The following is a 26,256-nucleotide window of genomic DNA, read 5'->3' as shown; positions in this document are numbered from 1 at the left end:
GGCTCTGATTGGTAGTGACATTTCATGAAGTTTTGCTACAGTTGCTACAAACTCTGGACAGTTTTTAAAAAAAATTATGTTGAGATTTTGCTAATATCACATCGAGTTATACAAGGACACTTGCATGCGTTTTTAGTGGTATTATGCATTTTAAGGATCTTTGACAGCCTCAAAAGCAAACATGGTTTCCAAATTATGCTTCTCATATTATTTTTAACTCTATACTCTTTCTGTATGTTAACAACGGTCTCATTAATTTACAAAAATCTAAAACAAACTTGATACTTAAATTAAATATAAATAAGAATTCTTTAAGTTTGCTGAGCAATGAAAGATCAACCTCTGAGCATGAAAATGTTCCTCTTTACACAAATAATATTACAGTATAGCCACTGGATCCGAAATTACACCAGACATCTTTGAGCAGTTTTGTGTTTTGATCAGTTGAGACTAAGGTTGCACAGCAGATCGATGCTACACTAGTATCGTGATACTAAAGATTTGACATACTGGTGGTGCCACAGTATTTTTTTAAACTGTAGTACCATCAATACAGTAGTACCCTAAGTTATGCTGTAAGTGCGGTAGTAAATATTATTTTCCCTAAAAACCTTCATTTGAATCAGACCTATGTCTGCAATAACATTCAAATTATAGTCTTTCGTGTGGTGTCCCCTTCACGCAGTGCCCTTTAAGAGCGCAAAATGCTGTTTACAATTTGCCCCTTATATGTTATTGTTTTTTTTTCAATGAGTGGTTTTCCCATGCTTCAAACACACACGTCTTAATCCCAGCGTGTTCATTTGGCGGTCGTGTCTACTAATGGATAATATGGATTTTAGTAAAACTTTGGAGAGTGAGATGCTTTTTACACAACACAATTCAGGAAGCTAGATTTGAAATTATTTTTAGTTTTGCTTCATGAGACAAGGAAAACCCATCTGCCGTGAATGTCGACAGAGATTTCAAGCCAAAGGGAGAAACACGAGCAGCCTTATTAAACACCTTCGGACACAACCCACTGCCTCTGCTGTATACACACAGGTTAGTGTCACTTAATTTAACCTAAATGCTTTATCTTAACATTCACAGATTTACCATTTCTCTGAAAAAAATCAAACGTTGCACTCGTTTCATTTTTTTCCAAGTACAAATGCATGGTGGCAGTAACTTCGCAAAGTTCGCATTGACAATTAGATCATGTACCCCCGCGCGATCAAACCGGTGTGTAATGGGCATTCGCGCTGCTGTTTACCAGGATAGAGGGGCTTAAGCTGTTGTAATAATGAAACAGCTGAAATAATGAAAACAGTCTGTTCAACGTTACAATATCTTTATTTTTATGTTAGCAATAATCAAATAAATCCCAGAAATAATGGAATGTTTAATGTTTAAATCCGTTGTTGTTTGAACTGGCTGTTTTGATTAGGCAAAAAAAATTTACATCAAACTAATATTGTATTAGATAACAAGTCAGTCCATTTGAGTATTCTCCCAATTCATCCATCAGTTATTTTAACCAATTCCAGAGCAACAAGTGGAATGGCTAATTTCTAAGAACCACCTTTGCTATGACAAACTGTTAAGAAGTAACACACTATCGTGATACTACTTGATATCGTGATACTTTAGCTGTTATTGTAAGATATGATTATGGTATCATGACAACCCTAGTTGAAACTACATTTGCTGCCATTCTAGATCACTCAGAGCCAGACTAAACATTTGTATGACTCTTTAGCTGGTGAATCACTAGCTGATTTGTCAGCCGATATCCGTTCGTAAGCATAATTTTCAACCCCGATCAAAATTGAGCTGTTTTCGAGTTGGCTAGTGAGACGTCAGCCTTAGGAAGCAAGAAGGCAAACTAGGCCAAAATCAAAAGCATTATAAAGCAAGTTTCTCCATGTCCTAGCAGCAAAGTATGAACACTGAGGAAGTGTATGTGTAATACCCTCCTGCGTGTGTCTGCTGTGGGCCTCCTTAGCTTTAGCATGCTGCAGTTCCAATTGCTCTATGAACACTCGATTCTCCTCCAACACCAAGCGAGCTTGCTCCTGCAATTGCCTCCTACACACACACACACACACACAGACACACACAGACACACACAGACACACACACATTTCAGTGTCTGAATGATACTGCCATTGAACTGAAACTGGCAGCATGGGAAGAGAAGAGATGTCCATCACTGATGAAGAAGACGAGCTGACTGAACAGCTAGCAATTAATATAAACAAAAAAATTGATTCCAGTTTGGTTGTTCATTACATCTACTGGCAGCCAAAAGTTTGGAATAATGTACAGATTTTGCTGTTTCGGAAGGACATTTTTTACTTTAATTCACCAAAGTGGCATTCAACTGATCACAATGTATAGTGAGGACATTACTGATGTAAAAAACAGCACCATCACTGTTTGAAAAAAAGTCATTTTTTAATCAAATCTAGACAGGTCCCATTTCCAGCAGCCATCACTCCAACACCTTATCCTGGAGTAATCATGCTAAATTGCTAATTTGGTACTAGAAAATCACTTGCCATTATAACAAACACAGCTGAAAGCTATTTGGTTCATTAAATGAAGCTTAACATTGTCTTGATTTTGAGTTGCCACAGAATGCATTAGACTGGCATGTCTTAAGGTCATTTATTCAAAAATGGCAAAAAGAAAAAGCTTTCTCTAGAAACTCATCAGTCAATCATTGTTTTGAGGATTGAATGCTATACAATGTTTGAAATTTCCCAAAAAATTACAGTCTTCAAAGACAAAGGACAACTGGCTCTAACAAGGACAGAAAGAGATGTGGAAGCCTCAGGTGTACAACTAAACAAGAAGATGAGTACATCAGAGTTTCTAGTTTTAGAAATAGATGCCTCACATGTCCTCAATTGACAGCTTCGTTGAATTCAACCTGCTCAACACCAGTTTCATGTACAACAGTAAAGAGAAGACTCGGGGGTTCAGGCCTTATGGGAAGAATTGCAAAGAAAAATACACTTTTGAAACAGAAAAACAAAAATAAAAGGTTAGAGTGGGCAAAGAAATACAGACATTAGACCACAGATAATTGGAAAAGAGTGTTACGGATTTGGAACCCATTGAGCTTGTGTGGGATCAGCTAGAATGTAACGTACGTGAGAAGTACCCAACAGGACAGCCACATCTATGGCAAGTGCTACAGGAAGTGTGGGGTGAAATGTCACCTGAGTATCTGGACAAACTGACAGCTAGAATACAAAGGATCTGCAAAGCTGTTATTGCTGCACATGGTGGATTTTTGATGAGAACTCTTAGAAAATTTCAAATTATAAAAGTAATTTTTCACGTTATTAATGTCCTGACTATACATTGCGAAAAGCTGAATGCCACTTCGGTGAATAAAAGTGCCAATTTCTTTCCATAAGAGCAAAATCTGAACATTATTCCAAACTTTTGGCCTACAATAACATTTGTATCAGAAATTCAGACACTAGGAGAAACTATTGCTGAGGGTTAGGTATATTCACAGGAAGAGAAATATGATTAAATGAGCAAAATGCAGAAAAACACTTTGCGCACAAACATAAAAACACAATTTGTTTTACATGAACTGAAATAATGAAATTGTGTGTCTGACATGCAAGCACAGTTCCCATGGAAACGTAGACTTAAAACAACTTTTAAAAACAACTTTGAGGAGATGTTAGAAAACCAAAGGAGAGGATGATGAAAATATATATATTTTAACATTAATTAAATAAAATAAAAAAAATCTAGTAAATTACATGTATCATTACTCTACCTCATGTGGAAATGACCTCACTTTGATTATCATAACTTCAGCCAGTTGTGTTTCATACAGGACCATGAGTGAGAAAGTGCTGTGATGGAGCTTGGCTGAAAGGGCAAGGCATGCCTCAACGACAAAATGCCCTGTTTTGTCATCTCCCTCAAGACTATCGAAATCCACCTGCACATTTGTTTCCTTTTTTTAATTTTTTGTTGTGAAATACATTCCTCTCAGGGGGATGTCAACTAAATCCAATTGCGATTTAATTCCCAGCCACAAAAAAAATAAACAAATGCATATGCAAACACATTTTCACAAACACTCACCACTCTTTGTTACTGACAGCGCTGCTCTTGTTGACTTGAGCATGAAGTTTCTCATTTTCCTGAATGACCTCCTCTGCACGTACTCTCAGACTCTGCATCTCTTCCTGTCAGGGGCAGAAACAAAGGTAATCATCATTCAGTCACACAACAAACTCCAAACTTCTAAAGTACCTCAAAGTTAACCCCAAAAGACATAATTTTACTCACCCTCTAATAGTTACAAATCTGGGCCCGTATTCACAAATATTTTTATCTTACCACTAGGAGTTCTCCAAAGAGATCCTAGCTAAGAGTTTTTGCATAGTATGGAGGACTTCAAAGCAGTCATGGGTTTAGGAGCTACTTTTAAAATGCTTCATGAATTACAATTAGATGAACATTTTACAAGTCCTAAAAATAGGAGTAACATAGCCCTAATTTTTAAGAGTTGATCCTAAATTTCTGTGTTCTGAGCTACTTTTAGCCATAGGATTTTTTTTTAATATGGGCCCTGTATTACTTTTTTTATCCCATGGAACACAAAAGGAGATGTTAGGCAGAATGTTGGCCTCAGACACTGTTCAATTTCATTGTAACCTTTTTCCATACAATGAAAGTGAATGTGACTGACTCTAATATCTTGCCAATCTAATTTTTATTCTGAAGAGGAATGAAAGTCATACAGGTTTGGGACAATTTAAGGGTAAGTATATGGTGAGAGAATTATCATTTTAGGGTGAACTGTCACTTTAAGGATGATTATTGGTATTCAAGAGTGCAGGATAACCTTGCTCTTGTAGATCTGAGAGTGTATTCATCTCATCTAGAGATCATCTGAAACTTCAGATGTCACCTCAGTTATTTTTTCTTTCTTTAAATTATTATTTTTTAAAACCTTTAATTTGAATAACAAACATTTGCCATAAGAAAAAAATGCATTAAATATAAGGCAGCAAAAACAGGTAGAAAACTCTGCATTGCCCACGTAGTGATGGGCAGTGTTTTTATTATCAACTCTTGTCAAATACTGGCCTAGAGTCTACCAATGTAGTGGCTAGTAAGTTGATAATTCTTTAAAGCAAGAGAAATAAAAAATAAAAAAAAGGAATAAATAAAAGGTAAAGAAAATATGCTCATACAAATGTGAGTGCTACAATACAGTAATGTCTTGTTGACTGCAAACCACAGAGCATGGCTGAGTGTTAAAATATACATTTACATTACAGCAAAAACAGATTCGTGCTGGACTGTAAACAACACATCAATACATTGATAAAACAAGCAAAAGACAAACCAGACAAATGTCAGACTGGGTCCACTCCCTCCAGACAGTCTGTATATAAGGCACAATCACTAAGGATCGACTGGAGCAGTGATGACTGCTACGCACCTCGTAAACTAGGAAGAGGGTGCTCAGGCTGCAGGGTTTGCATGATGCACAGTATACATCTTTGCAATAAACTAACAATTTTGCTATATCATTCCTCATATTTTGTCAGTGTAAGGTATGGTTCTGAATAAAACATCACAAATATGTATGGCCATGGCAGTGTTGGGGGAGATGCCACCAATAAAATCACTAAAGACAAGGTGGCCAAGACATAATTTTGGAGACATAAAATAAGATAAATACATTTGCAGGTGTCTGAAGTTGCTAAAAGAGTAAAGCAATATAAGCGATTGTATTTTACAGAAAGAAAACAGGAGTATCGTGTCAGTCATCACATAACAAGGTATGTCTAAGGGCATTAAAAAGTTCTTCCAATATGTGCATTTATGCACACTTCAGCAGACACAATGGTTTCGATATGGAGTTTGTTCGGGAAAGTCCAAATGCTTAACATGACGTGGGAGACTTGTGAGGTTGGGTTGTGGTGGGAAGGGGTTGACTGTGTGGAGAGGGGAGGAATGGAGAGGGTGAAAGAAGGGTAAAACTGCAACAAGTCACAAGTATTAGAACTCCTCCTGGTCTTCTGACTCAGTGCCTGGTATGACAAACCACTAAACAGCGGTGAAGAAAATATCCACAATCCTCTGCAGGGTGGGATCTCCCTCACCCTCCTTCTCTTGACAGATCAGCTCAATGTCCCTCAGTTTGCCCAAATAAAAGTCCTGCTCTTTCTCCATGTCCTGGATCGTAGACTTTAAGATATTTAACTCCTGAATAAGCTCTGCTTATTCCCCATCACTACCCAAACCAGGTCTTCATGCAGAGCTAAATGCCATCTTGGGTGTTACCTTGGCAACAGCTGCTCTCTGGGGTGCTGCATTTATGATCTTCTTGGGCTTGCTGAGGGCAGACATGGATGGGGTGGGTGCAGACATTGTGTCCTGGCCCTGTCGTGCCTCCACTGGATAATAATCTATACTGTCGTAGTTGGGGTCAAAGAATTTCTTAAACTACTAAACAAATTCAAAGTTGTCTTGAAATTTACCCTTCACTAATTTGTCAACCGGGATTATTTTAATCAACTCCCATTCTCTTGAAAGCAGCTTGCATCATCTTAAAATTGTGAATTTATTCATGCTCTAATTTTGCAACAAATGTATCATTCTTCAAAGGTATGCAGCCAGGGAAGAGCATGTACATTGAGGCAGTGGTGGCTCAGCGGTTGAGGCTCAGGGTTACTGACCAGAAGGTCAGGGGTTCAAGCCCCAGCACCACTAAGATGCCACTGTTGGGCCCTTGAGCAAGGCCCTTAACCCTATCTGCTCCAGGGGTGCTGTATCATGGCTGACCCTGCACTCTGACCCCAGCTTAGCTGGGATATGTGAAAACTAATACATTTCACTGTATATATGCAAAAAACGGTGTATAATGTGTGACCAAAATAAAGGATTCTTCTACATGAATTGGCAGTATGTTGCACCACAACATAAAAGCTCAATCTTAGTGAAGTTCATCTTTTTCTCTCCGTTCATGTGTCAATTTGTTCTCTCAAGTCACCTCAGTTCTCATCAAACAGCTGATAGCGTGATGACATGTGAGGTTCAGATGTGTGAACGATGAGCTCTGTGCACTTTTCTAGTTTTAACACTATTAATGACATAAACCGGTGAGATTCTCTGTTCCATAACTTTTCTAGGAGGACAATATGTCAAAGAATTCAAAATCCTCTGGAGACATTAAAAGACACTTACGTGCTCAAGCTGACACCTCTGAGAAGGCCCAGATCCCAGGAGCCTGATTTGATGAGAGAAATGAGGGAAATTCGGCGAGAGATGTTGATCATATCGGCAATGCTGACGAAGGTCATTGCTGACTTTGAGGATCTTGCTGTAATATGTCGATCGATCACTGCCATGGAGACAAAATTCTCTGAGATGGTTAAAAGAGTGGGGGGTGTTTAGAAACGGATAGATTATCTGGAGTCATCGGAGAGGGAATTATCTGCTAATCTGCTAGTGACCAAGGTGGATTTGGAGAGTGTCTGGAAGAAGTTGGAGGACATGGAGAACCATAGCCGGCAGAATAACATCCGAACTGTCGGAATTCCTCAGGCAGAAGAGGGTCAGAAAATTGTGAAATTCCTGGACAGGCTCGTTCCGAATCTGCTTGACATAACAGGCCATAAAATGGAAATCGAGCTAGCTCACAGAGTTCCAACTCAGCGATCCGCTGAGGGAGACAGGCCCCAATAAATTCTGGCCAAATTTCAGAGATCAACCAATAAAGATCTTGTTACGCAAGACGAGGAATAAAGGAAAGCTTTATGGAAGAACCACAGCATTGTTTTGTTCCCAGACTTTGCAAATTTGACAAGAGAAATGTGATCGATTCAAGGAATGAAAAAACTCTTTCGTCAATGGAAGGTCGCTTTTGTACTAATATTCCTGGTCAAATTGAGAATAAATGCCGTAGGATGGCCGTAAAACATTCTCATGCCCACAGCAAGCGATGTCCTTCATAAAAGTCAATGGAGTAAGTTATTTTGTGGTATTCACGTTGCAGCCAAGTGGATTGACTCACTGAACATTCACTTGACTGTCTGAGAAAACTGAGCGCCTCTTTTTGTTTCTTTTTGTGCTGGTTCCACCTAGTGGCTGGAATTTGTTTTGTGGAGTAACACTGCTTCGGGACAGTTTGTGGATGAATCTGCACGCTCTATGTGCTTATGCCTCCTATTGGCTGAAGTTTGTTTTGTGGAGTATTTCTTACAAGACATTGGAGTGTGAGGAAACAAAGCACCTTTTTTCTTTTACATTTACATTACATTTACATTTATGCATTTGGCAGACGCTTTTATCCAAAGCCACTTACAGTGCACTTATTACAGGGACAATCCCACTGGAGCAATCTGGAGTTAAGTGCCTTGCTCAAGGACACAATGGTGGTGGCTGTGGGGCTTGAATAATACTATTTTGTCACAGAAGGTGAAGTTTAGGCTATTCAGGGCAAGACAGTCATGCCTTGAGTGGGGGGACAAAAGCTAGATATATAAAACAGAGTCTTTTTCTACAATTCCCTCAGTGAAACCTGCTGGTGGTGAAATATTTACCTCACCCATTGATATTAATAATGCTTTTAAAGAATTCTTTCTTGATCTCTATAGTTCCACATCTTCGTCTACTGTTGAGAATATTAGAAACTTTGTAGAACCATTACCCTAGAACTTCTTAAACTGACAGCTGAGCAAATAAATTCTCTTGATTCTGAAATAAACTTCGAGAAGCTTGTTGAGGTAATTAAGGGCTTGCCTACAGGCAAGGCTCTGGGGCCAGATGTTTTTCCGCTGAATATTTTAGATCTTATGCTAAAGAATTGGCTCCAAATTTATACATTAAAGACTGGAAAGCTTACGCCAACCATGATGCAAGCCCTCTTAAAAAGGACAAAACGAGTGTAAGTGTTAACATCCAATTTCCCTGAACCAGCTAGATGTTAAAATATTGACAAACATTTTGGCTAACCGACTAAGTTATGGGGTTGTGGGGTGGTAGGGGTGGTGGCGGGAGGTGTGGCGTATAAACTTCTGCTCTAAGCAGATGATATTTTATTACTATTGTTACTACTAGATCTATACCTTGCCTCCACAGAATTATTCATTTCTTTTCTAAGTTCTCGGGATACAGAGTTAATTGGTCTAAATCCGAAGTTTTGGCTCTAACAGCTTTTCAGCCAGGTGCCTTCCTGTGGCTCAAACAGGTCATTGAGTATTTGGGTATTTTATTCCCAGAAAATGTGTGTGATTTAGTTCAAATTAATTTTGACCCTTTAATAAAAAGGTGGGCAAATGGGCTTCATTGCATTTATCTATGATTGAGAAGGTTATTAAAATGAAGTGTATTCCGAAATTCAACTACCTGCTACAGTCTCTCCCTACAGATGTCCTCCTCTCTTATTTCAAGCAATTTGATAGCACAGTAAAGTCCTTCATTTGGAATGGTAAACATCCCAGATTACATTTTAGCAATTTGCATAGGCCGATTGACAAAGGTAGGCTAGGCCTACTCAATATTTTGTTTTATTATTATGCAGTTGGTCTAAGACATTTGGCTCATTGGTCGCTTCCATTTGAGAGAACCCCTCCTTGGTTTTGAATTGAATAGGAATTGCTTGCCCCTATTTTGCCATTGCAAAGCCTTTATATCAAACTAATCGGAGAAGTTACACCCCATTATCTTGCATTTGCACTCGGTATGGACAAAAGTGTCCAGAGTGTTTAACTTGGACATTTATTTAAATGTTGCCTCGAGCATATGGCTTAACCCAAAATTAGGTATTAATAAGTCCACTTTCTGCTGTCCACTCTTGTGTCCTATATGAGAGTGGAGTGTTGAGATCCTTTGAAAATTTGGTTCAACATTTTGGGATTCCCAGATCTCAGTTCTTTAGGTATTTACAGTGCGCCGTCTACTCTGTAATATTTTTAGGAGTAGCGTACACCCCCTTAAAAGCAGCAGATACTCTGGGAGTGGTTATTACTGCTTTTGGAAAAGGTCATAAGGCATCAGTGTATTACTCCCTGCTAATTCAGCAACTTCTATCAAGAGATTATGCAGAAAGATTTAAACTTGGTATTGGAGGAGGGAGTGTGGGCTAGAATTCTTAAAAACGTCAAGTCTGCATCTAGAGATGCAAGAGTGCACCTTATGCAATTCAAGATTTTACATAGATTCTATTGCACCCCCTCTAGATTGTATAGGCTTTGTCTTAAAGACACACCCACCCAATGGCGATGCCAAACAGAAGATGGAGACACAAACCCATGTTTTTTGGTGGTTTTTCATTTTGCCACATACACTGTATTTTAGGTGATGGGCCGGTCATCAATATAGGGGATAAACACATACAAATAGTGTCCTAACCAGTGTTATGATTGGCAGACAGATTGTTTTAAGGGTATGGAAGTCGGCTGGAGCGCCCTCATTTCAAGAGTGGTGCAAAGAGATGGGGAGGGTGGCGGCTATTGAGGAAGTATTATATAGAAGGCTGGGGAACTTGGATTCGTTTGATGGGATATGGGGCACCTATTTGGCGTTCTTGGAGGGCTCTCGGGAGAGGCAGTGGAGAGAAGTATAGTTTTAAATGTTTGTGATTATTATTATTATTATATATATATTTTTTTTTTATGTGTGTGTGTGTGTGTATACTCATGTGTGAACACAGGGATGTTTGTTGGAGGTCAGGGGTTAAATGTTGATTCTGTGAATATCTGTTTTGATTTTCTTTGTTATTTGTATGAATCAATAAACACGGTTTAAAAAAATAAAAACTGTTAAAAAAAAAAAACAGCTGCTTAGCAAGCTCTCAAAATAACAGCTTGATGCAATAATGAAGCTGTCTTAGGTGATGTTCAATATATCTTGAATATGGGACATTTTGACAGTGTGAGCTGTATTGTGGTTATTGTGTGAGAGTTGACTTTGAAATGATTGGGGTAGGACTTCAAAACACTTAAATATTACTGATGAAAATTATGGATTATTCATCCCTTGATTGCAGAGAGACTGAAGCAAAAGTGTTGTCATTCTCTTTGAAACATAAAAAGTAAATTTGAATGGAAATAGTTTTAAAAATCATGGCAGGTTAGCGTGGTGGGTGTGATTGCTCCACTTTAAAGTGTGTGAGAGAGACAGAGAATAAGTGAAAATGATAAACTAGGACAGATGGATGTATGAACAGACAGATGAACAGACATGGCTAATCTCATTGGTTCTTTCATCTGTCCATGTTAATATATGACACACCAGCAGTTGATACTCAATACATATTTATAATAGATGAGTATTACTTTGTAAAGCCTAGGAATTAATCACATCAAAAACACAAAGACCGATTTATTTTTTCTGATATACTGTAATTTAAAACTTCACAATACATACTTCTGATATTGTCATTTAATACAAACATTCAAATGCTCACAAGAACTATAATTCTTGTGCACAGAAACAAAACCATAGTGTAAACTGACTTTAACTTTCCCATTCTAACACAAACTTACCTCACATGACTTAAGGAGGTCGTCTCTGGCATTCAGCTGATCCTCATAGGCCAGCAGAAGCGGAGATAAATATTTCATATCCAGCTAAGGCAATAAAGAGTACAGCCATAGCCTTAAAGACAATGAAATCAAAACATGCCTTTCTATTTTTTTTCTGTCCTTCATTACAAGATCAAACTGACCAGGGCTGTGGAATCATTTGATAAAAGATGGCTTTACTGTGAGTGCTTTCATTTTTTTATTAAAGCATTACATGCACTACCTTCATAACAAACATGGGACTGCATCAGTTAAGGATGAGCGATCGTTCAGAAACTTTATCAAAAACTCTGCGGAAATGTAGGAACAACATGAAAAATGAAAACTAACAGCAGCTTAAAAGTTCCTACTCACCAACCAAGGAAGTGCAGGTCCTTTCATTGGCAGCCCTTTGAGTTGAGCATTCTACAAAATGTAGTACAAGAAAAGCATGTGTGACAATGCATTATCTGAGTTTCTTTATTCACATGGATATTGGGAAATGACAAAAGGTGAGTTGAGCAAAAGGACGAGATGGACTAAAAGTATAAAAAGAGAAGAAAAGTATATACCATAAATTAATTGGCATTTTGCTGATCTCATTGACTACATACATTTTTACCTGTATTTGGTCAATGAGATTAGCAGTAATATTGGATTTAAATCTGTGACATAAGAGGATAGAGTTTGAGAGCATTGTGAAAGTGTGTTTAAGAGATATGTGTGCTTAAAAGCAATAGGAGATGAGTTACAGAGGTCTGTTACAGAGACCAAAGCATGAGGGCAATTCAGAACTCAAAAGTGATATGAGTCAATGGCCCTCTCAGGACTGAACTATAGACACAAATAAACACACAAACAGCTTAGAGCTAGTGCAACTCAGAGGATGGTTTAGGACAAGCGGCCATTGTGAGTTGGAAGAGACATACATCATACGTATTTTGTATGATGGAGATGGTCTGCAACCTTCTCTCTCCTTTCTACATGCATTTACATGTTTTTATATCATGATGTTTTCCCACACAATATTTTAATGGACTTAATTTGGATCATTCGACTAGCCTTGGCCATGACATAGCACATTGTTTATTAAGCTATTTTCCTCATGGTCCACAAAACAATAGCAAAACCTGGCATGCATACAGTACACATTTGTTTTTCAGTCACATACAGAAGTCAATTTTCCATTGACTTCTATTCTGAGCTAAGGATAAACTATTATCCATCTTTTAATCCTGAAACCCTAAACCTAACTCTCACACAGACTTTTTTGCATTTTCACATTTATATTAGGAAATTATTTAGTATGTTTATTAAGCCCTTTTCCTCAAGAGGATGTTGTCTGGTACCCACAATAAAGGTTTTACTTTACATGTGGGGATATTTTGCTCCCACAACGTAGGAAAACCTGAACCCACACATGTTTTGTTTGTTTTTCTGTCACAGTGGAGATTTTTCATTGACTTCTTTTGATTTCATGCTCAGCTAATGTTAAGCCATGTTCTCTTAACCCTACCTCTACAACTCTCAGAAACATTTGTGATTTTTTGATTTAGAACATGTGTAAAAAGCTGTTTTGCTGGGGTCTGGGTAGCTCAGCAAGTACTGATGCTGACTACCACCCCTAGAGTTGTGAGTCCAGGGTGTGCTGAGTGACTCCAGCCAGGTCTCCCAAGCAACCAAATTGGCTCGGTTGCTAGGGAGGCTAGAGTAACATGTGGTAACCTCTTCATGGTCGCGATTAGTGGTTCTCGCTCTCAATGGGGTATGTAGTAAGTTCTGCGTGGATTGTGGAGAATAGCATGAGCCTCCACAAGCGCAGTCTCTGCGGTGTCATGCACAACGAGCCACGTGATAAGATATGCGGACTGACGGTCTCAGAAGTGGATGCAACCTAGACTTGTGGATGCAACCCGGATTGAGCGGAGTAACCGAAATCATAAAGAGACTGCCTTTAACAATCAAAATGCTTTGTGGTAGGATTTTCCCTAAATCTATAATTGTTTAATAATGGATGAGTTGAGTTAATGGTGGGCTAATCTCTCAGTGCTTATACACTTTGTCACATGAGCAACCATGTAAATGCAACAAGCCTGTTTTAGCAGAGTTAAATTCCTTTATTGCAAGGAAATTATCAAATTCATTGTGTAGAAATCAGTTTTTCATATACCTGCCAATTCTAATCCCATTTTTTTTTGTGAAGAAAATTGTGCTGTGTCCCTTTGTGGGATGCACTTTTTAACTTTAATTAGAGTACAAGAAACACTGCTGAGTTCCAAGAGTTAATGACTCATTTACATTGCAGCAGCAACTGCCCTAATCACTTCAGCAGACCTCCCATGCATGCTCCCTCCTGCAGCCTACAACCTTAACAGAGCGTTCAGAGACACTTTCAATGTTATACTGATCCACTTAAGGCTGGAGAGCGAAGCAATCGACAGTACTGTAAAAAACCATAGGCTAGTGGTTAGTGTATGACACAAAGCATTGTTTCAGAAGCACAGCATTGTATTCCTTAGTTTAAGCTCATGTGAAAACATAAAAAATAATCAATTACATATTACTTTTAAATTACTTTTTAAAACTCCTACTAACGCTTACATTTACTAACATTTCCTCTTTGTCCTCGTTATGGGGCACAAGCCCTTCAGCTCTCACAGAAATGCAAATATATGTATGAGCATAATTCATGTTTTAAACACATTTTATAATATTAAATATTATTTTAGTAATATATCTAACCCAAGTGGCATATTTGCAACTGAACTGAAAGTCAGTAACTTTTTTTTCAGTAACTGATAACAAGAATTTAAAATGTGATCAGTTACAATACTTTTTGATGAAAATGCATTAGATTACAGTAACTACTTTGTAATCGCAATACACCCAATATCTGTGATAATAAACCAGATTTCCTTATTTATTTAAACCCTGATAAGATCGAGTAAAGACGAGGAGGGGAGAGAAAGGAAGAAAGATCGAGATCTAGGCTACTAACCTGAAACTAAAGTGACAAGACTTTATATTTAGCCTGCCGATTGTCTCTGGTTTCTGCCCAACCACACACCTGTACTCAAAATAAAGTAATTCTTCTAGCAACCAGTGTTCAGAAGTCAAATACAGTCAAATGTTTCATCACACCAAATGAACAGAACTATTAACATAAGCCTCCTAATATATGAAAAAGGGAATAGGAATATATATATAAAAAAAGAGAGAAAAGAGACCAGAAAAAAAAAAAAAAAAAAAGTATAATCTGTAATGTATTACGGTGTGGGTCGATTAGCCCTAAACTCATCTTTAAATAAGGAGCATGCCAGGCATCTGAATATGGTACAGATGAACAAAATGTAGATTGAACTATTATCTCCAAGTGTCTGAGCAACCACGAGAATCATTGTCTATCCAGAGAGTCAGGCTGCCTCATAGTTCAGACAGCCCTCATCAATGAAAAAATGGATGGCACAGAGGTCACAGTGCTTTCAGACTGTCAAACTCTTCTGAGGCTCGTTAAAGAAGCTCAGTTATGCAATTCCTCTGTGTGATTTCCCGCTTGATATTCACTGGATAAAAGCTCTTAAAATTTATGACAACTCAGCTTTTTAGTTACAGCAGTGCCTGGGGCTCTTTGCTACGTTACAACTCCTACAAGCAAATCCCAGCATATTTAAACAACATTTAACAAAAACTCAGAAGGTATCATTCCAAAGAGATATGTTGAAAGAAGGTCTATAAAATTTGTAGCGGTGTATATTTTCTAGGCTAGTTGACACTAATGCATTCATAAAAGCAAGGCCAAGCTACACACCAAGGAAAAGCCGAGACATTGTCTGATTCTGCACGTACGCAGATCAGATCTCAACCTCTCGCTGGTTAATGCTCCTTTGAAATTATAATACCAGGCAAACTATCATCTCTGCATTAAACAGGCAGTAGGAGATGAAAGGAAGGGCTGCATATCATTACTGTGGCGTCAGCTAATCATACCCCGCAAGACTGAAAGGCAATGATGTTAGATAAACTACTGAAATTCTGAGTGCTGACTCATTTTTTCTTCAATTATGAGGAAAAATGAACCACATTTTTCACCATCCCTCCAGAGCCAGATACGCTTGTAATTAGTGCGAGTTATCACACAGGACCAATCTCTTGCATTAACGCAAAGGGTCAGGCAAGCAAAAATGGGGATAACGTCTGATACATTAACTTTAATTTTAGAGAGGCACTTCTTTTAATTTTTGTTAAAGACTGCTATGCACTCATCTGCCCATAGTAAGGGCATTCGATAATTCTTCATGTAAAGTGCAGTAAAACCTTTTGCCTTAAGTGTATAAGTATCTTTCCTCTTGATATGGAGTCTAAGAGATAGTTCACCCAAAAATGAACATTTTCATACAGATTTAGAAATACATGATGGTGAGTAAATTACGACAATATTTTCATTTTGGGTGATCTTATCCTTTAACACTGGGATCTTGCAATCTGCTAGAAGACACATAGTCTTCATCCATTAATGTGAGGATATGGATTAAATATGTATGCTCAGATGAACAAGTAAAGTCTGTCTGTAAAGTAAGAAGGGATGCACTCTGTAACTTTTCAAAAGTATTATAATTCCACATAGATTTCCTCATATTTACTATTATGCCCATGCCAAGTTTCAAGACTTTCATGACCAGGTTTACAAATAAATGCAAAACCCTGGGCTGTAAAATTATTTTGCTTGAATAATCACTTCTAATGCTGGTGCCACACTTGCAGACTCCAGTCAACTCGATTTTGGCCAAAGGTGTCACACTTGCAGACCGTTTTACAGGTACTTTGTCACACTTCCAGACATGAAATGGTGGAATGACGTCACACATAAACGACTCACCGCAACTATCTCTTTCTGATCCCGGTCACGTGGAGCTTGCTGAAAAACAACAGGAGTTTGTGCCGAAAAAGAGGCTAAAATTGTTACATTGTTGAATTTTCTTTATCGGTTCAGTCGGCTTTCACAATGTTATATTTTAAAATGTACCAAAATAGGAACATTTACACTGGGTTTATTTTTATCCATCATTAATTGCTTTTGCATTATTTCTGCATTGAAAAGTACCTGTTTTCACGGTCGGTGGAGATGGAGTAAATTTTTCTTGTGAAAGTACATGATTGTTTATTTACCAAATCAAGGCATGTCATAAAACACAAGATCCTGCCTCAGTGACAGAACAATTTTTTCAAACAAGGCAGATGTGTTTTTTCAGTCTTTGAAGTCATAACTCAGCAAGGAGTCCCAACAATCAAGTGATTAACACCTCCCACTGAGAGACGATAATGAGCGCATTGACTCTATGCTTGGCCGGTGATTATACTAATGAAGGTAACACCTGAAAATCAACAGAAAAATCAACTAATGAGACACTGACTTGTGAAATGAAGTAATGAGTAATAACTTCAGGCTTAGTGTCTAGGAAACTGCACAGTGAAAAGAATAAGCTGGTGCTCCACAAGCAGACTTGAACAACTCTATTTTGGCCAAGGTTGTCATAAATGCCAAATGTTTTATGGAGATCATCACTTGGAGTTATGACAAAATTGACGATACAAAATGGCAGAGTGGTGACAGATGAACTCACCACAACTCTCTCTCTGATTCCCTGTCACATGGAGCTCGCTGAAATAACAACAGGAGTACTACGCGAGCACAAACAATTGCAATAGAGTGATTTAGGGCATTTTCAGACCTGTAGGTGGCTTGATTTGTTCCAAAACAGTGGCTAAAATAGTTACAATGTCGCATTAACTTCATGGTTTGGTTCACTTTCGCAAAGTTATTTTTTATTACAGATCAAAACTGTAACATTTTCTTTGTGGTTATTTTTATCTGTCATTAGTTGCTTTTACATTATTTTTGCATTGAAAAGTATGATAATCTGACATGGTGCGAACTGCAAGGCAACCGTCTGTGTCACACTACATCTCCCTCCTCCTGGCCGGTGATTATGTTAATGAAGCTCACACCGGGGGAGTCATGTGGGACCGAATAGAAAGACGGATGCCTAAAGATAAGCTCCGTCAAGTAAAATGGTGACGATACGATACCAGTCTGAGAAAAACCCGATCAAGGACACCAATGCGGGGTTACAAATGTATGAGGACCGAATCATTTCCCAACTTGACGAGGCAGAAAATAGAATTGAACAGCCAGAAGATGAGAATCACCAATTACGCACAAGTGAAAAGCTAACGAAAGAAAGTAAAGCAATGTATGAGGCTATTGTGGGTGCAGCTAATAGAGACAGATGTAAAAAATTTAAACTAATTGGGCTAAAATAAGAGATAGAAGGTAATAATTCCACAGAGAGTGAGACGAAGTTGATTCTCGAAGGTTTGTGGATCGAGTTGTTTGCCATTCAGCTAAATCCAGCACCGTGTGCCAACTTCTTGATCAAAGGATGGACATCCCCCCAGACCGATTAGTATATGCTTTCTCGATTAATTGAGAAATTGTACTGAATGCAGCAAGAGATAAAGACAAAACAAAAGTGGACCAGAGGTGGCAGGGAAGAAGACTTTCCCACTTCCCCGACATGAGAAGGGTAACAGCAGAGAAAAGTAGAAAGTTCACTGAATTTCGGAAAAGGCTGCATGACTTGGATGTAAGATTCACATTTGCATATCCAGCTGAACTACGATTTTCTTGGAAAGGGAAGAGTTTGGACTTTCTCAGGGAAGCATCTAAGGATGCAAAGGATTATATCATTCCAGTCATGAAGCCCGGTTTTCTGTCATGTCTTTAGGACAAATGTTTCTGTTTGATGTGATATATGGACCCAGAGGAATGAAGGTTGATTTACTGTACATTTTGGTTGATCATACGTCTATCAAACGACAGGGGTTGTCATAAGGGAGGCCTCTATGTCACTGTAAGTAGTAGAAATTAAGTGTCTAATCTAATTCGAGGAGAGTTTGCAAAAGATTTTATGTTTTACAATTCGAAGTAACTGAAAGGTTATTTTCCTTTCGAGATATAAGGATGTTTAATATTCCACATAAGTGTTCCATGATAAATCACATTTCACACAAATTAACCCTAAAGATAGAATGGCTATACATTCATTGATAAAAGATTTGGGTTTGACAGATATATGGAGGGTGGTCAATCCCACCGAAAGAGTATATGCTTTTTTCTCACATAAACATAGAACACACTCAAGATAGATAATTTTTTGATATCCAAGGGTCTAACAGATGTGGTTGTGGACCGTAACTGGTCCAATAGCATTGTTGGATCATGCTTCTGTCCAGTCAGGACTATTAAAAGATACAAATTATTTCCAGTCTAACAGATGGCATTTGAATGCTTCGCTCCACCAAAATTCGACTTTTAGCAAAATGCTTGAGGACGATATTAAATTCTTTTTTCAAACAAATATTGGGTCGGTGGACAGATCGAGTATGGTATGCGAAGCCTCTAAGGCTTATGTCAGGGAGAAGGTCATAGCATGGTCAAACAAAAAGAAAAAAGAAGATAGGGAGAGGCTTAGACTATTGGAATCTCAAATTAAGGAATCAGAGTGGACCCTGTCAGAGAGTCATACCGAAGGTGTGTTTAAACTAATATGTGAAATGAAATTTCAGCTGAATGAAATTCATAATAAAAAAAGGCAGAATTTGTGTTCCCTATCAAAAAAGCTACACTTTGATGCTGCGCTGATTTAGCGCTTTGGGAACGTCTTTAGGAGTGACCAGCTGTGAATATGTGTGCAACACATCAATGAAATTGACTAGAATTTAGGGTAACCCTCCAGAGGCTGCCATGTCTTGGTGCGGGTGGACAACACAGCGGTAGCCTCTTACATAAATCATCAAGGAGGTCTAAGTTCATGCCTGCTGAACAGACTGGCACGGCAGATTCTCCTTTGGGCCCAGGGCGAGCTCCTGTTAATCAGAGCAGCTTATATCCCTGGATGCCTGAATGTGGGAGCAGATTTTCTGTCCAGACAGAAAATGCCGATGGGGGAGTGGATCCTCCACCCCGAGGTAGTGGAACAAATCTAGTTGAGATTTTACAGAGCAGAAGTGGACCTCTTCGCCTCCCAACAGACAGCACAATGTCCCCTCTACTTCTCTCTGAGTCACCCAGCCCCCCTGGGTCTGGAGGCGATGGCACATACAAGGCCCAGAATGCGCCTGTATGCGTTTCCTCCGGTTTCTCTGCTCCCGGGAGTCTTGGCCAGAATTTTCCAGCAAGGGTCCTGCCTCTTACCGATAGCGCCACGTTGGCCGAACAGGGTATGGTTCTCAGAGATAATGTCTCTCCTCAACGGCTCGCCTTGGGCGAGCCCGGACAGGAGGGACCTTCTGTCTCAGGCACAGGAGACAATATTTAATCCCTGGCCCGAGCTGTGGAACCTTCATGTTTGGCCCATGAAGGGTACCAACTGAGGGACACTGGGATTTCACCTGATGTTATCAAGAATTTCTGCCAATAAATGGAGTGTCTTTGAAAGATGGTGCAGTGCACATAATGCAGATCCAGTTTACTGCCAGATTGCTTCAGTTCTGGACTTTCTGCAGGAAAAATTATCAGCAGGCACATGCCCCGCCACTTTTAGGGTTTATGTGGCCGCTCTATCGGCCTTGATTGACGGGATGCCATTGGGGAAACATCCCCTGCTCGCTCGCATCGTTCGTGGAACCATGCGTTTGAGACCTCCTGCTAGGACCAGGATCCCTTCATGGGACTTAGCAATAGCCCTTGAGGGTCTGGTTGAGACACCCCTTGAACATCAAATTGATAGATTTTTTTTTTTTTAAGGCAATTACTTCTCTAAAAAGAATTGGGGATCTGCAGGCTCTGTCTGTCTTGCCATCCTACTTAGATTTTGCCCCAGGAATGGCTAAAGCAATATTGCACCCTCATCTTGACTACCTGCCTACGGTTCCTTTCTCAACCGTACATCTGGTCACTCTCGAAGCCTTCTGCTCCCCGCCGTTTACAATGCTGGAGCAGGAAAGACTTCACAGACTGTGTCCAGTCCGTGCCCTTCAGACTTATGTCCACCGCACTAGCCAGTGGCATAAGTCAGGCAACTATTCGTTTGTCATGGGGGCCGTAACAAAGTGGCGGCCGCCACCAAGCAAACTATGTCACATTGGGTGAGGGATGCTATTGCCCTGGCCTATGAGGCGTGTGGTCAAGCTTCGCCAGTAGGTATCAGGGCTCACTCTACCAGAGGGGTCACCTCCTCTAAAGCTCTGGCCAGAGGTGTCCCTCTGCAACATGTTTGTAATGTGGCGTGGCGTGCTGGTACTCTACACATACATTCATAAGATTCTATAGTTTGGATGTTCATGCCACTCTGGGCTCGTATGTCCATGAGTCTACATCACAAGCTCATGTCTGAGAACTCTCGTGCTCTTGTGAGCACAACTACACAACCGTAAGGGGTCCGGACATCCACAGTGCGGCGTCGTAGGTATTCTCATTCCCAAAACGCTAAATCAGTCTAGTATCAAAGTGTAGCTTTTTGATTGGGAACGTCTCGGGTTACTTAACTGTAACCCCTATTCACTGATAAAAGTAGAACGAGATGCTGTGCTTCATTGCCTCATAGAGGATGCCCCAGGACTGCTCTTCAGACAAAATACCTGATGATGCACCTGTGACGCATCTATTTATAGCCCTGCTACAGGAGCATCCTATGATGTCACCAGCAGAGGCTATAAATTCTAGTCAATTTCATTGATGTCTTGCACACATATTCACAGCTGGTCACTCCTAAAGACTTTCCCAAAGCGCTCAATCATCGCAGCATCTCTTTCCACTTTTATCAGGGAACAGGGGTTACAGTTAAGTAACCAGAGACGTTGTTCAAGCTTCAGACGATTTTTTTTAGTTTTTAGCTACAGTTAAAACAGAAGGAGGCTAAACTGTTTATTCCGGCAATAAAAAGGATTTAGGGGAACTAGCAACTAACACTAAAGAAATTAATAAGGTATTCCAAAACTTTTATCATAATCTATATAGATCAGAAGTTAAGCCAACAGTAGACAAACTGGATTCTTTCTTTACAAAACTAAATTTACCTGAAATTTTAGAAGAACAAGGGGAAGAATTGGATAGCCCCATAATGGAAGAAGAGGTCAGATCTGCTATAATAGCAATGAAAATGGGGAGAGCACCAGGCTTAGATGGTCTGTCTGCAAATTTATAGATGTTCTAGCTCCAATATTAACGTAGGTTAAGGAAATATTGTTAATGGGACAAATGCTTGATACGTTTAATGAAGCATTGATTTAACTTTTTTAACAGAAAGACAAGGATCCTTTCGATCCTGATAGTTTTAGGCCAGTAAAATGAATTAATGTGGACTGAAAGGTTCTTACTAAGATTCTTAGTAAGAAGATTTTTCCCTCTCTGATTCATTATGATCAGGTAGAGTTTGTAAAGAATAGATCGTCGTCCGATAACATACAATGTTTTTTACATCATATGTAATGTGGATTAATCATAAAGAAGATTTGCCTGTTGCTGCCTTCTCCCTGGACACAGAGAAGGCATTTGATGGGGTCGAGTGGGGATATTTAAGATATACCTTGAAGAAATTTTGATTTGGGGATTTATTAGATGGGTGGTTATAATATATGCAAACCCTAGGGCAGCAGTAGTTACAAACTGGTTAATATCACCTTTTTTAAGACGTCTAGAGGAACGCAATAGGGGGGGCACTCTCAGTCCACTTTACTATCTTCTTGGAACCTTTGGCCATAGCCATAAGAATGAATACAGAGATAAAATTAATTACTATAGGCGGGGTGAAAAACAAGTTGTTTCTATATGCGGATGACATTTTAATACAGGCAACAAAGCCTACTATGTCAGTTCCTCTATATAATGACTACGATCAAGGCTTTTCTGAATTAACAGGTTGCAAAATACATTTGCAAAAATCAGAAGTGATGCCAGTATCAAAGGGCTGCATATCATGGATATGAATTTGGAACCCTTATTTCAGAAAGTAAATCTAAATTTGGAAAAATGGAAAGTTCTAAATGTCTCACAATGGGGTAAGATAAACAGTATTAAGATGATGATTGCCCCCCCAATTTTATTATTATTATCTATGATGAATCCGGTGACAATTTAAAAAAATATTTTCAAGCAATATAACCTCATTGATAAAGACTTCTTGTGGGACGGAAGAAAACCTACAGACAGTGAGGGAGAGGGGAGGCTGGGATCTCCCTAATTTGGAAATATATAATATGGCTTTTGGGATGTCTAAAATAGCTAAACTCTGGTCAGAGGAGTAATCTGAAATAGGCTGGATTAATATAGAGCATTCACTAGTGGCCCCAATTATTCCCTTGTAGAATTTATAGCAACAGTTGCCTGATGAAAGGAGAAATACGATTTTACAACATTCAAATTGGGTTTGGGGAAGGGTGCATAAATTATTTGGTATTTCCCAATATAAGCAGGAGTACTCTTCAGTGTGGAATAATCTCTACATTAATATTGGGAAAAAATCTGTATTTTTGGACAGTCGGAGTGGGATACAGACTTTGGGGAATTTGTACAATGGTAATATATTTAAATCCTTCCAGGACCTAAAAATGTGTGTGATCTGTAAGAAAAAGAAGATTTTTGGAAATACTTACAGCTGAGGAGCAGCACTGGTGTGGTAGTAAACGATAATGGAGAGTGTAAACCCTCAATTGAGGAATATTGTTCTGGTTCAACAGCAAAGCAATCAGCATCAGTCTTCTATAAAAAATGCCTACTTAATTTGAATATTGGATGTGAAAACTTTCTAATCATATGGCAAAGGAATCTAGGGAAGGATCTTGGAATTGGGTTGTGGAATTAAATTATTTCGAAAGTATGGTGGACATATGGTGGAGATGTCAGAAGTAAAGTTATACATTATAAGATTGTACACAGGTTTTATTTTATGCCTAACAGACTTTGTAAAATTATATATTACAGAACGATATGTGCTGGAAATGTAATTCAGTAACAGGTACCTTCATGCCTGCTACCTGGGACTGCTCAAATGTGCATGCTTTCTGGAGAGAAATGTTATATACTCTGGGAAAGTAAGGTGGACATATACTCCCAGAATCTCCATGACTATGTCTGCTGGGGAAAAATCAGTGTTACCGATTATCTCAATAGCCAATTTTTTATAGTTCAAAGAAAAATACATACTGTTAAGGTGTTATCTGTGCTGGCATAATTTTTTATTTTTTCAGCTTGTTGTGGTGAAGATGGTTTTATTGTATGTACTCATTCTGGGTGGTTTCTCTTATTATTTTGTATTGTTATGTTGACTTGTTAAAAATCAATACAAATTTAAATTACAAATGAAGCTCACACCTGAAAATCACTGGAAAAATCGGATAGTGTGGCTTTACTGAGCTGTTTTACCTCATCTTTGGAGAGTGGTCGGAATCTGGTCTGGTATCTGCTGAGCTCCACATTGAGACGGTGGACTGTCATCTTCAGCCCATCATTTTCATCTACCAGCTCTTGAGCCTGTTGCCTTAGACTCTGCAACTCAGAGCTCTCACCTACACACACACATACAACTACACATTGTTAGATTATAGCTGACAGATGCAAAGCCACATACAACAGACCAGCAACAGAGCTCATTACAAGACCTTCCACCCAGAAACATACACATATAGATTAAGTAGCCACTTTATAAGGTACACCTGTATACTTGTTTGTTAATCGAAATATCAAGAAATCTTGTAGCACCAACTCGATGCAAATAAAATCAAGACATGGTTAAGAGTTTTAGGTGTTGTTAATCAAAACATCAAAATGGGTAAGATATTAGATCTATATGACTTTGACTCTGGAATGGGTGAGCATTTACATGCAAGATGATGAAAATATCCAAAATCAGCTTCTTAAAAATTATAATGCAAGAAAAACTTTTCATGAGATTTGAAATAGTCTAGGTTACGTATGTAACCTCCATTCCCTGATGGAGGGAACGAGACGTTGTGTCAATGAAGCGACACTAGGGGTCTCTCGAGCGACAAATATGCCTCTGATCTATGAAAAAAGGCCAATGGCAATTAGGCAGACAGTATTTGCATACCCCGCACTGGACATACGGGTATAAAAGCGGGCAAATATGTCGAGTTCATTCAGGAATTTTCTGAGGAGCCGGAATGATCCGGCCACTACAGAGGCTCGGCTCAACGACGTGGCCGGGAGGACACAACGTCTCGTTCCCTCCATCAAGGAACTGAGGTTACATACGTAACCTAGACATTCCCCGTCTGTCGCTCTCTCGACGTTGTGTCGAAGAAGCGACACTAGGGGTCCAATTCAAATCACGCCATGTGCTGAGCGGTGTACATGTACTGCTGACACAAGAGCGGGCAGGTATATTTACGTGCAAAGGCAACCAGTTGTGTCAGGCTGCACGTACCCTTCCCCAATGCCCCATAAAAGACGTCGGAGCCCTTTTGGTTACCCTAAGCAGGGGAACAAGGCGATGCTTGCCCATCTGGGAACGGACCGAGCCTAGCCGGGCCTCTTTTCTCTCTATGTTTCTTGCATAGAGCAAAGCGGCTGGGGCCCTTAAACGCATCGTGGGAAGGGGGTCTTAAAGACCCTGCGGAGAGGGCGCTGAGTCCAACTGATTCTAGCGGCTCGAAGGGGGGTCTCTGAAGGCCCATGAGGACCACTGAGAGATCCCAGCAGGGGAACAGGCTTGACCAGGAAGGATTTAACCTCTGGGCGCCTCTTAGGAACCTGATGATCAAGTCGTGCTTACCCAAAGACTTGCTGTCTACTGTGTCGTGGTGGGCCGCGATGGCAGCAACATACACCTTCAAGGTGGAGGGCGACAGCCTCCCCTCCAACCTCTCCTGCAGGAATAGGAGCACTGACCTAACTGCGCACCTCTTTGAGTCTTCAGACCGGGAAGAACACCAATTCGCGAAACAAGCGCCACTTCAGGGCGTAAAGTTGCCTAGTAGAGGTGGCTCTGGCTTGGCTGATCGTGTCTATGACGGCAGGTGGAAGACCAGCTAGATCTTCCGCGTCCCATCCAGGGGCCAGACGTGGAGGTTCCAGAGGTCTGGATGCGGGTGCCAGAGTGTGCCCCTGCGAGGGGCTTTTGCGAGGAGTACGAGGTCCGAGAACCAGGCCCGGGTGGGCCAGTAAGGAGCCACTAGGGTGACTTGCTCCTCGTCCTCCCTGACCTTGCACAGCACCTGTGCAAGAAGGCTCACTGGGGAAATACATACTTGCGCAGCCCCGAGGGCAAGCTGTGTGCCAGCACATCTGCCCCGAGGGGAGCCTCTGTTCGGGCATACCAGAGCGGGCAATAGGAGGTCTCTTTGGAGCCAAACAGGTGTACCTGGGCCTTGCCGAACCATTCCCAAATCAGCTGAACCGTCTGGGGGTGAAGCCTCCACTCTCCACCGGGCCAACGTTGTCGTGACAGCGCGTCCGCCATCGCATTGAGGTTGCCGGGGATGTGAGTGGCACGCAACGACCTGAGTTGCGGCATGTGGCAGGAGCATATGCCGCCTTGGCGATTTATGTATGCTACCGCGGTGGTGCTGTCTGACCTGACTAGGACATGTTTGTCACGAACTAACGGGAGAAACTTCTGCAGGGCAAAGAATACAGTCAGCAACTCTAGGCAGTTGATGTGCCAGCGCAGCGGGGCCCCATACCAATGGCCCGCAG

The 26,256-nt window shown here is 40.0% G+C and overlaps 1 protein-coding gene and 1 pseudogene across 6 annotated transcripts in view; both read right to left on the bottom strand.

Moving 5' to 3' along the window:
• Nucleotides 1-26,256, bottom strand: part of LOC127661950 (centrosomal protein of 89 kDa-like) — a 140,112-nt gene that overhangs the window by 94,913 nt on the left and 18,943 nt on the right. For all 6 annotated transcript variants that reach the window (XM_052153305.1, XM_052154781.1, XM_052089959.1 and 3 more), the window contains 5 exons: nucleotides 23,965-24,107; nucleotides 11,919-11,969; nucleotides 11,526-11,609; nucleotides 4,102-4,205; nucleotides 1,955-2,070 (listed from right to left, as the gene is read on the bottom strand). In XM_052153305.1, the coding sequence (XP_052009265.1) occupies nucleotides 1,955-2,070; nucleotides 4,102-4,205; nucleotides 11,526-11,609; nucleotides 11,919-11,969; nucleotides 23,965-24,107 (498 nt within the window). The remainder of the gene's footprint in view (nucleotides 1-1,954; nucleotides 2,071-4,101; nucleotides 4,206-11,525; nucleotides 11,610-11,918; nucleotides 11,970-23,964; nucleotides 24,108-26,256) is intronic.
• LOC127617298 (microtubule-associated protein RP/EB family member 1-like) lies at nucleotides 5,957-7,002 on the bottom strand (annotated as a pseudogene).

The sequence above is a fragment of the Xyrauchen texanus genome, chromosome 1 (assembly GCF_025860055.1).
Source record: "Xyrauchen texanus isolate HMW12.3.18 chromosome 1, RBS_HiC_50CHRs, whole genome shotgun sequence".
Classification (NCBI taxonomy): Eukaryota; Metazoa; Chordata; class Actinopteri; order Cypriniformes; family Catostomidae; genus Xyrauchen; species Xyrauchen texanus.
This window is presented reverse-complemented; position numbering and strand designations above follow the sequence as displayed.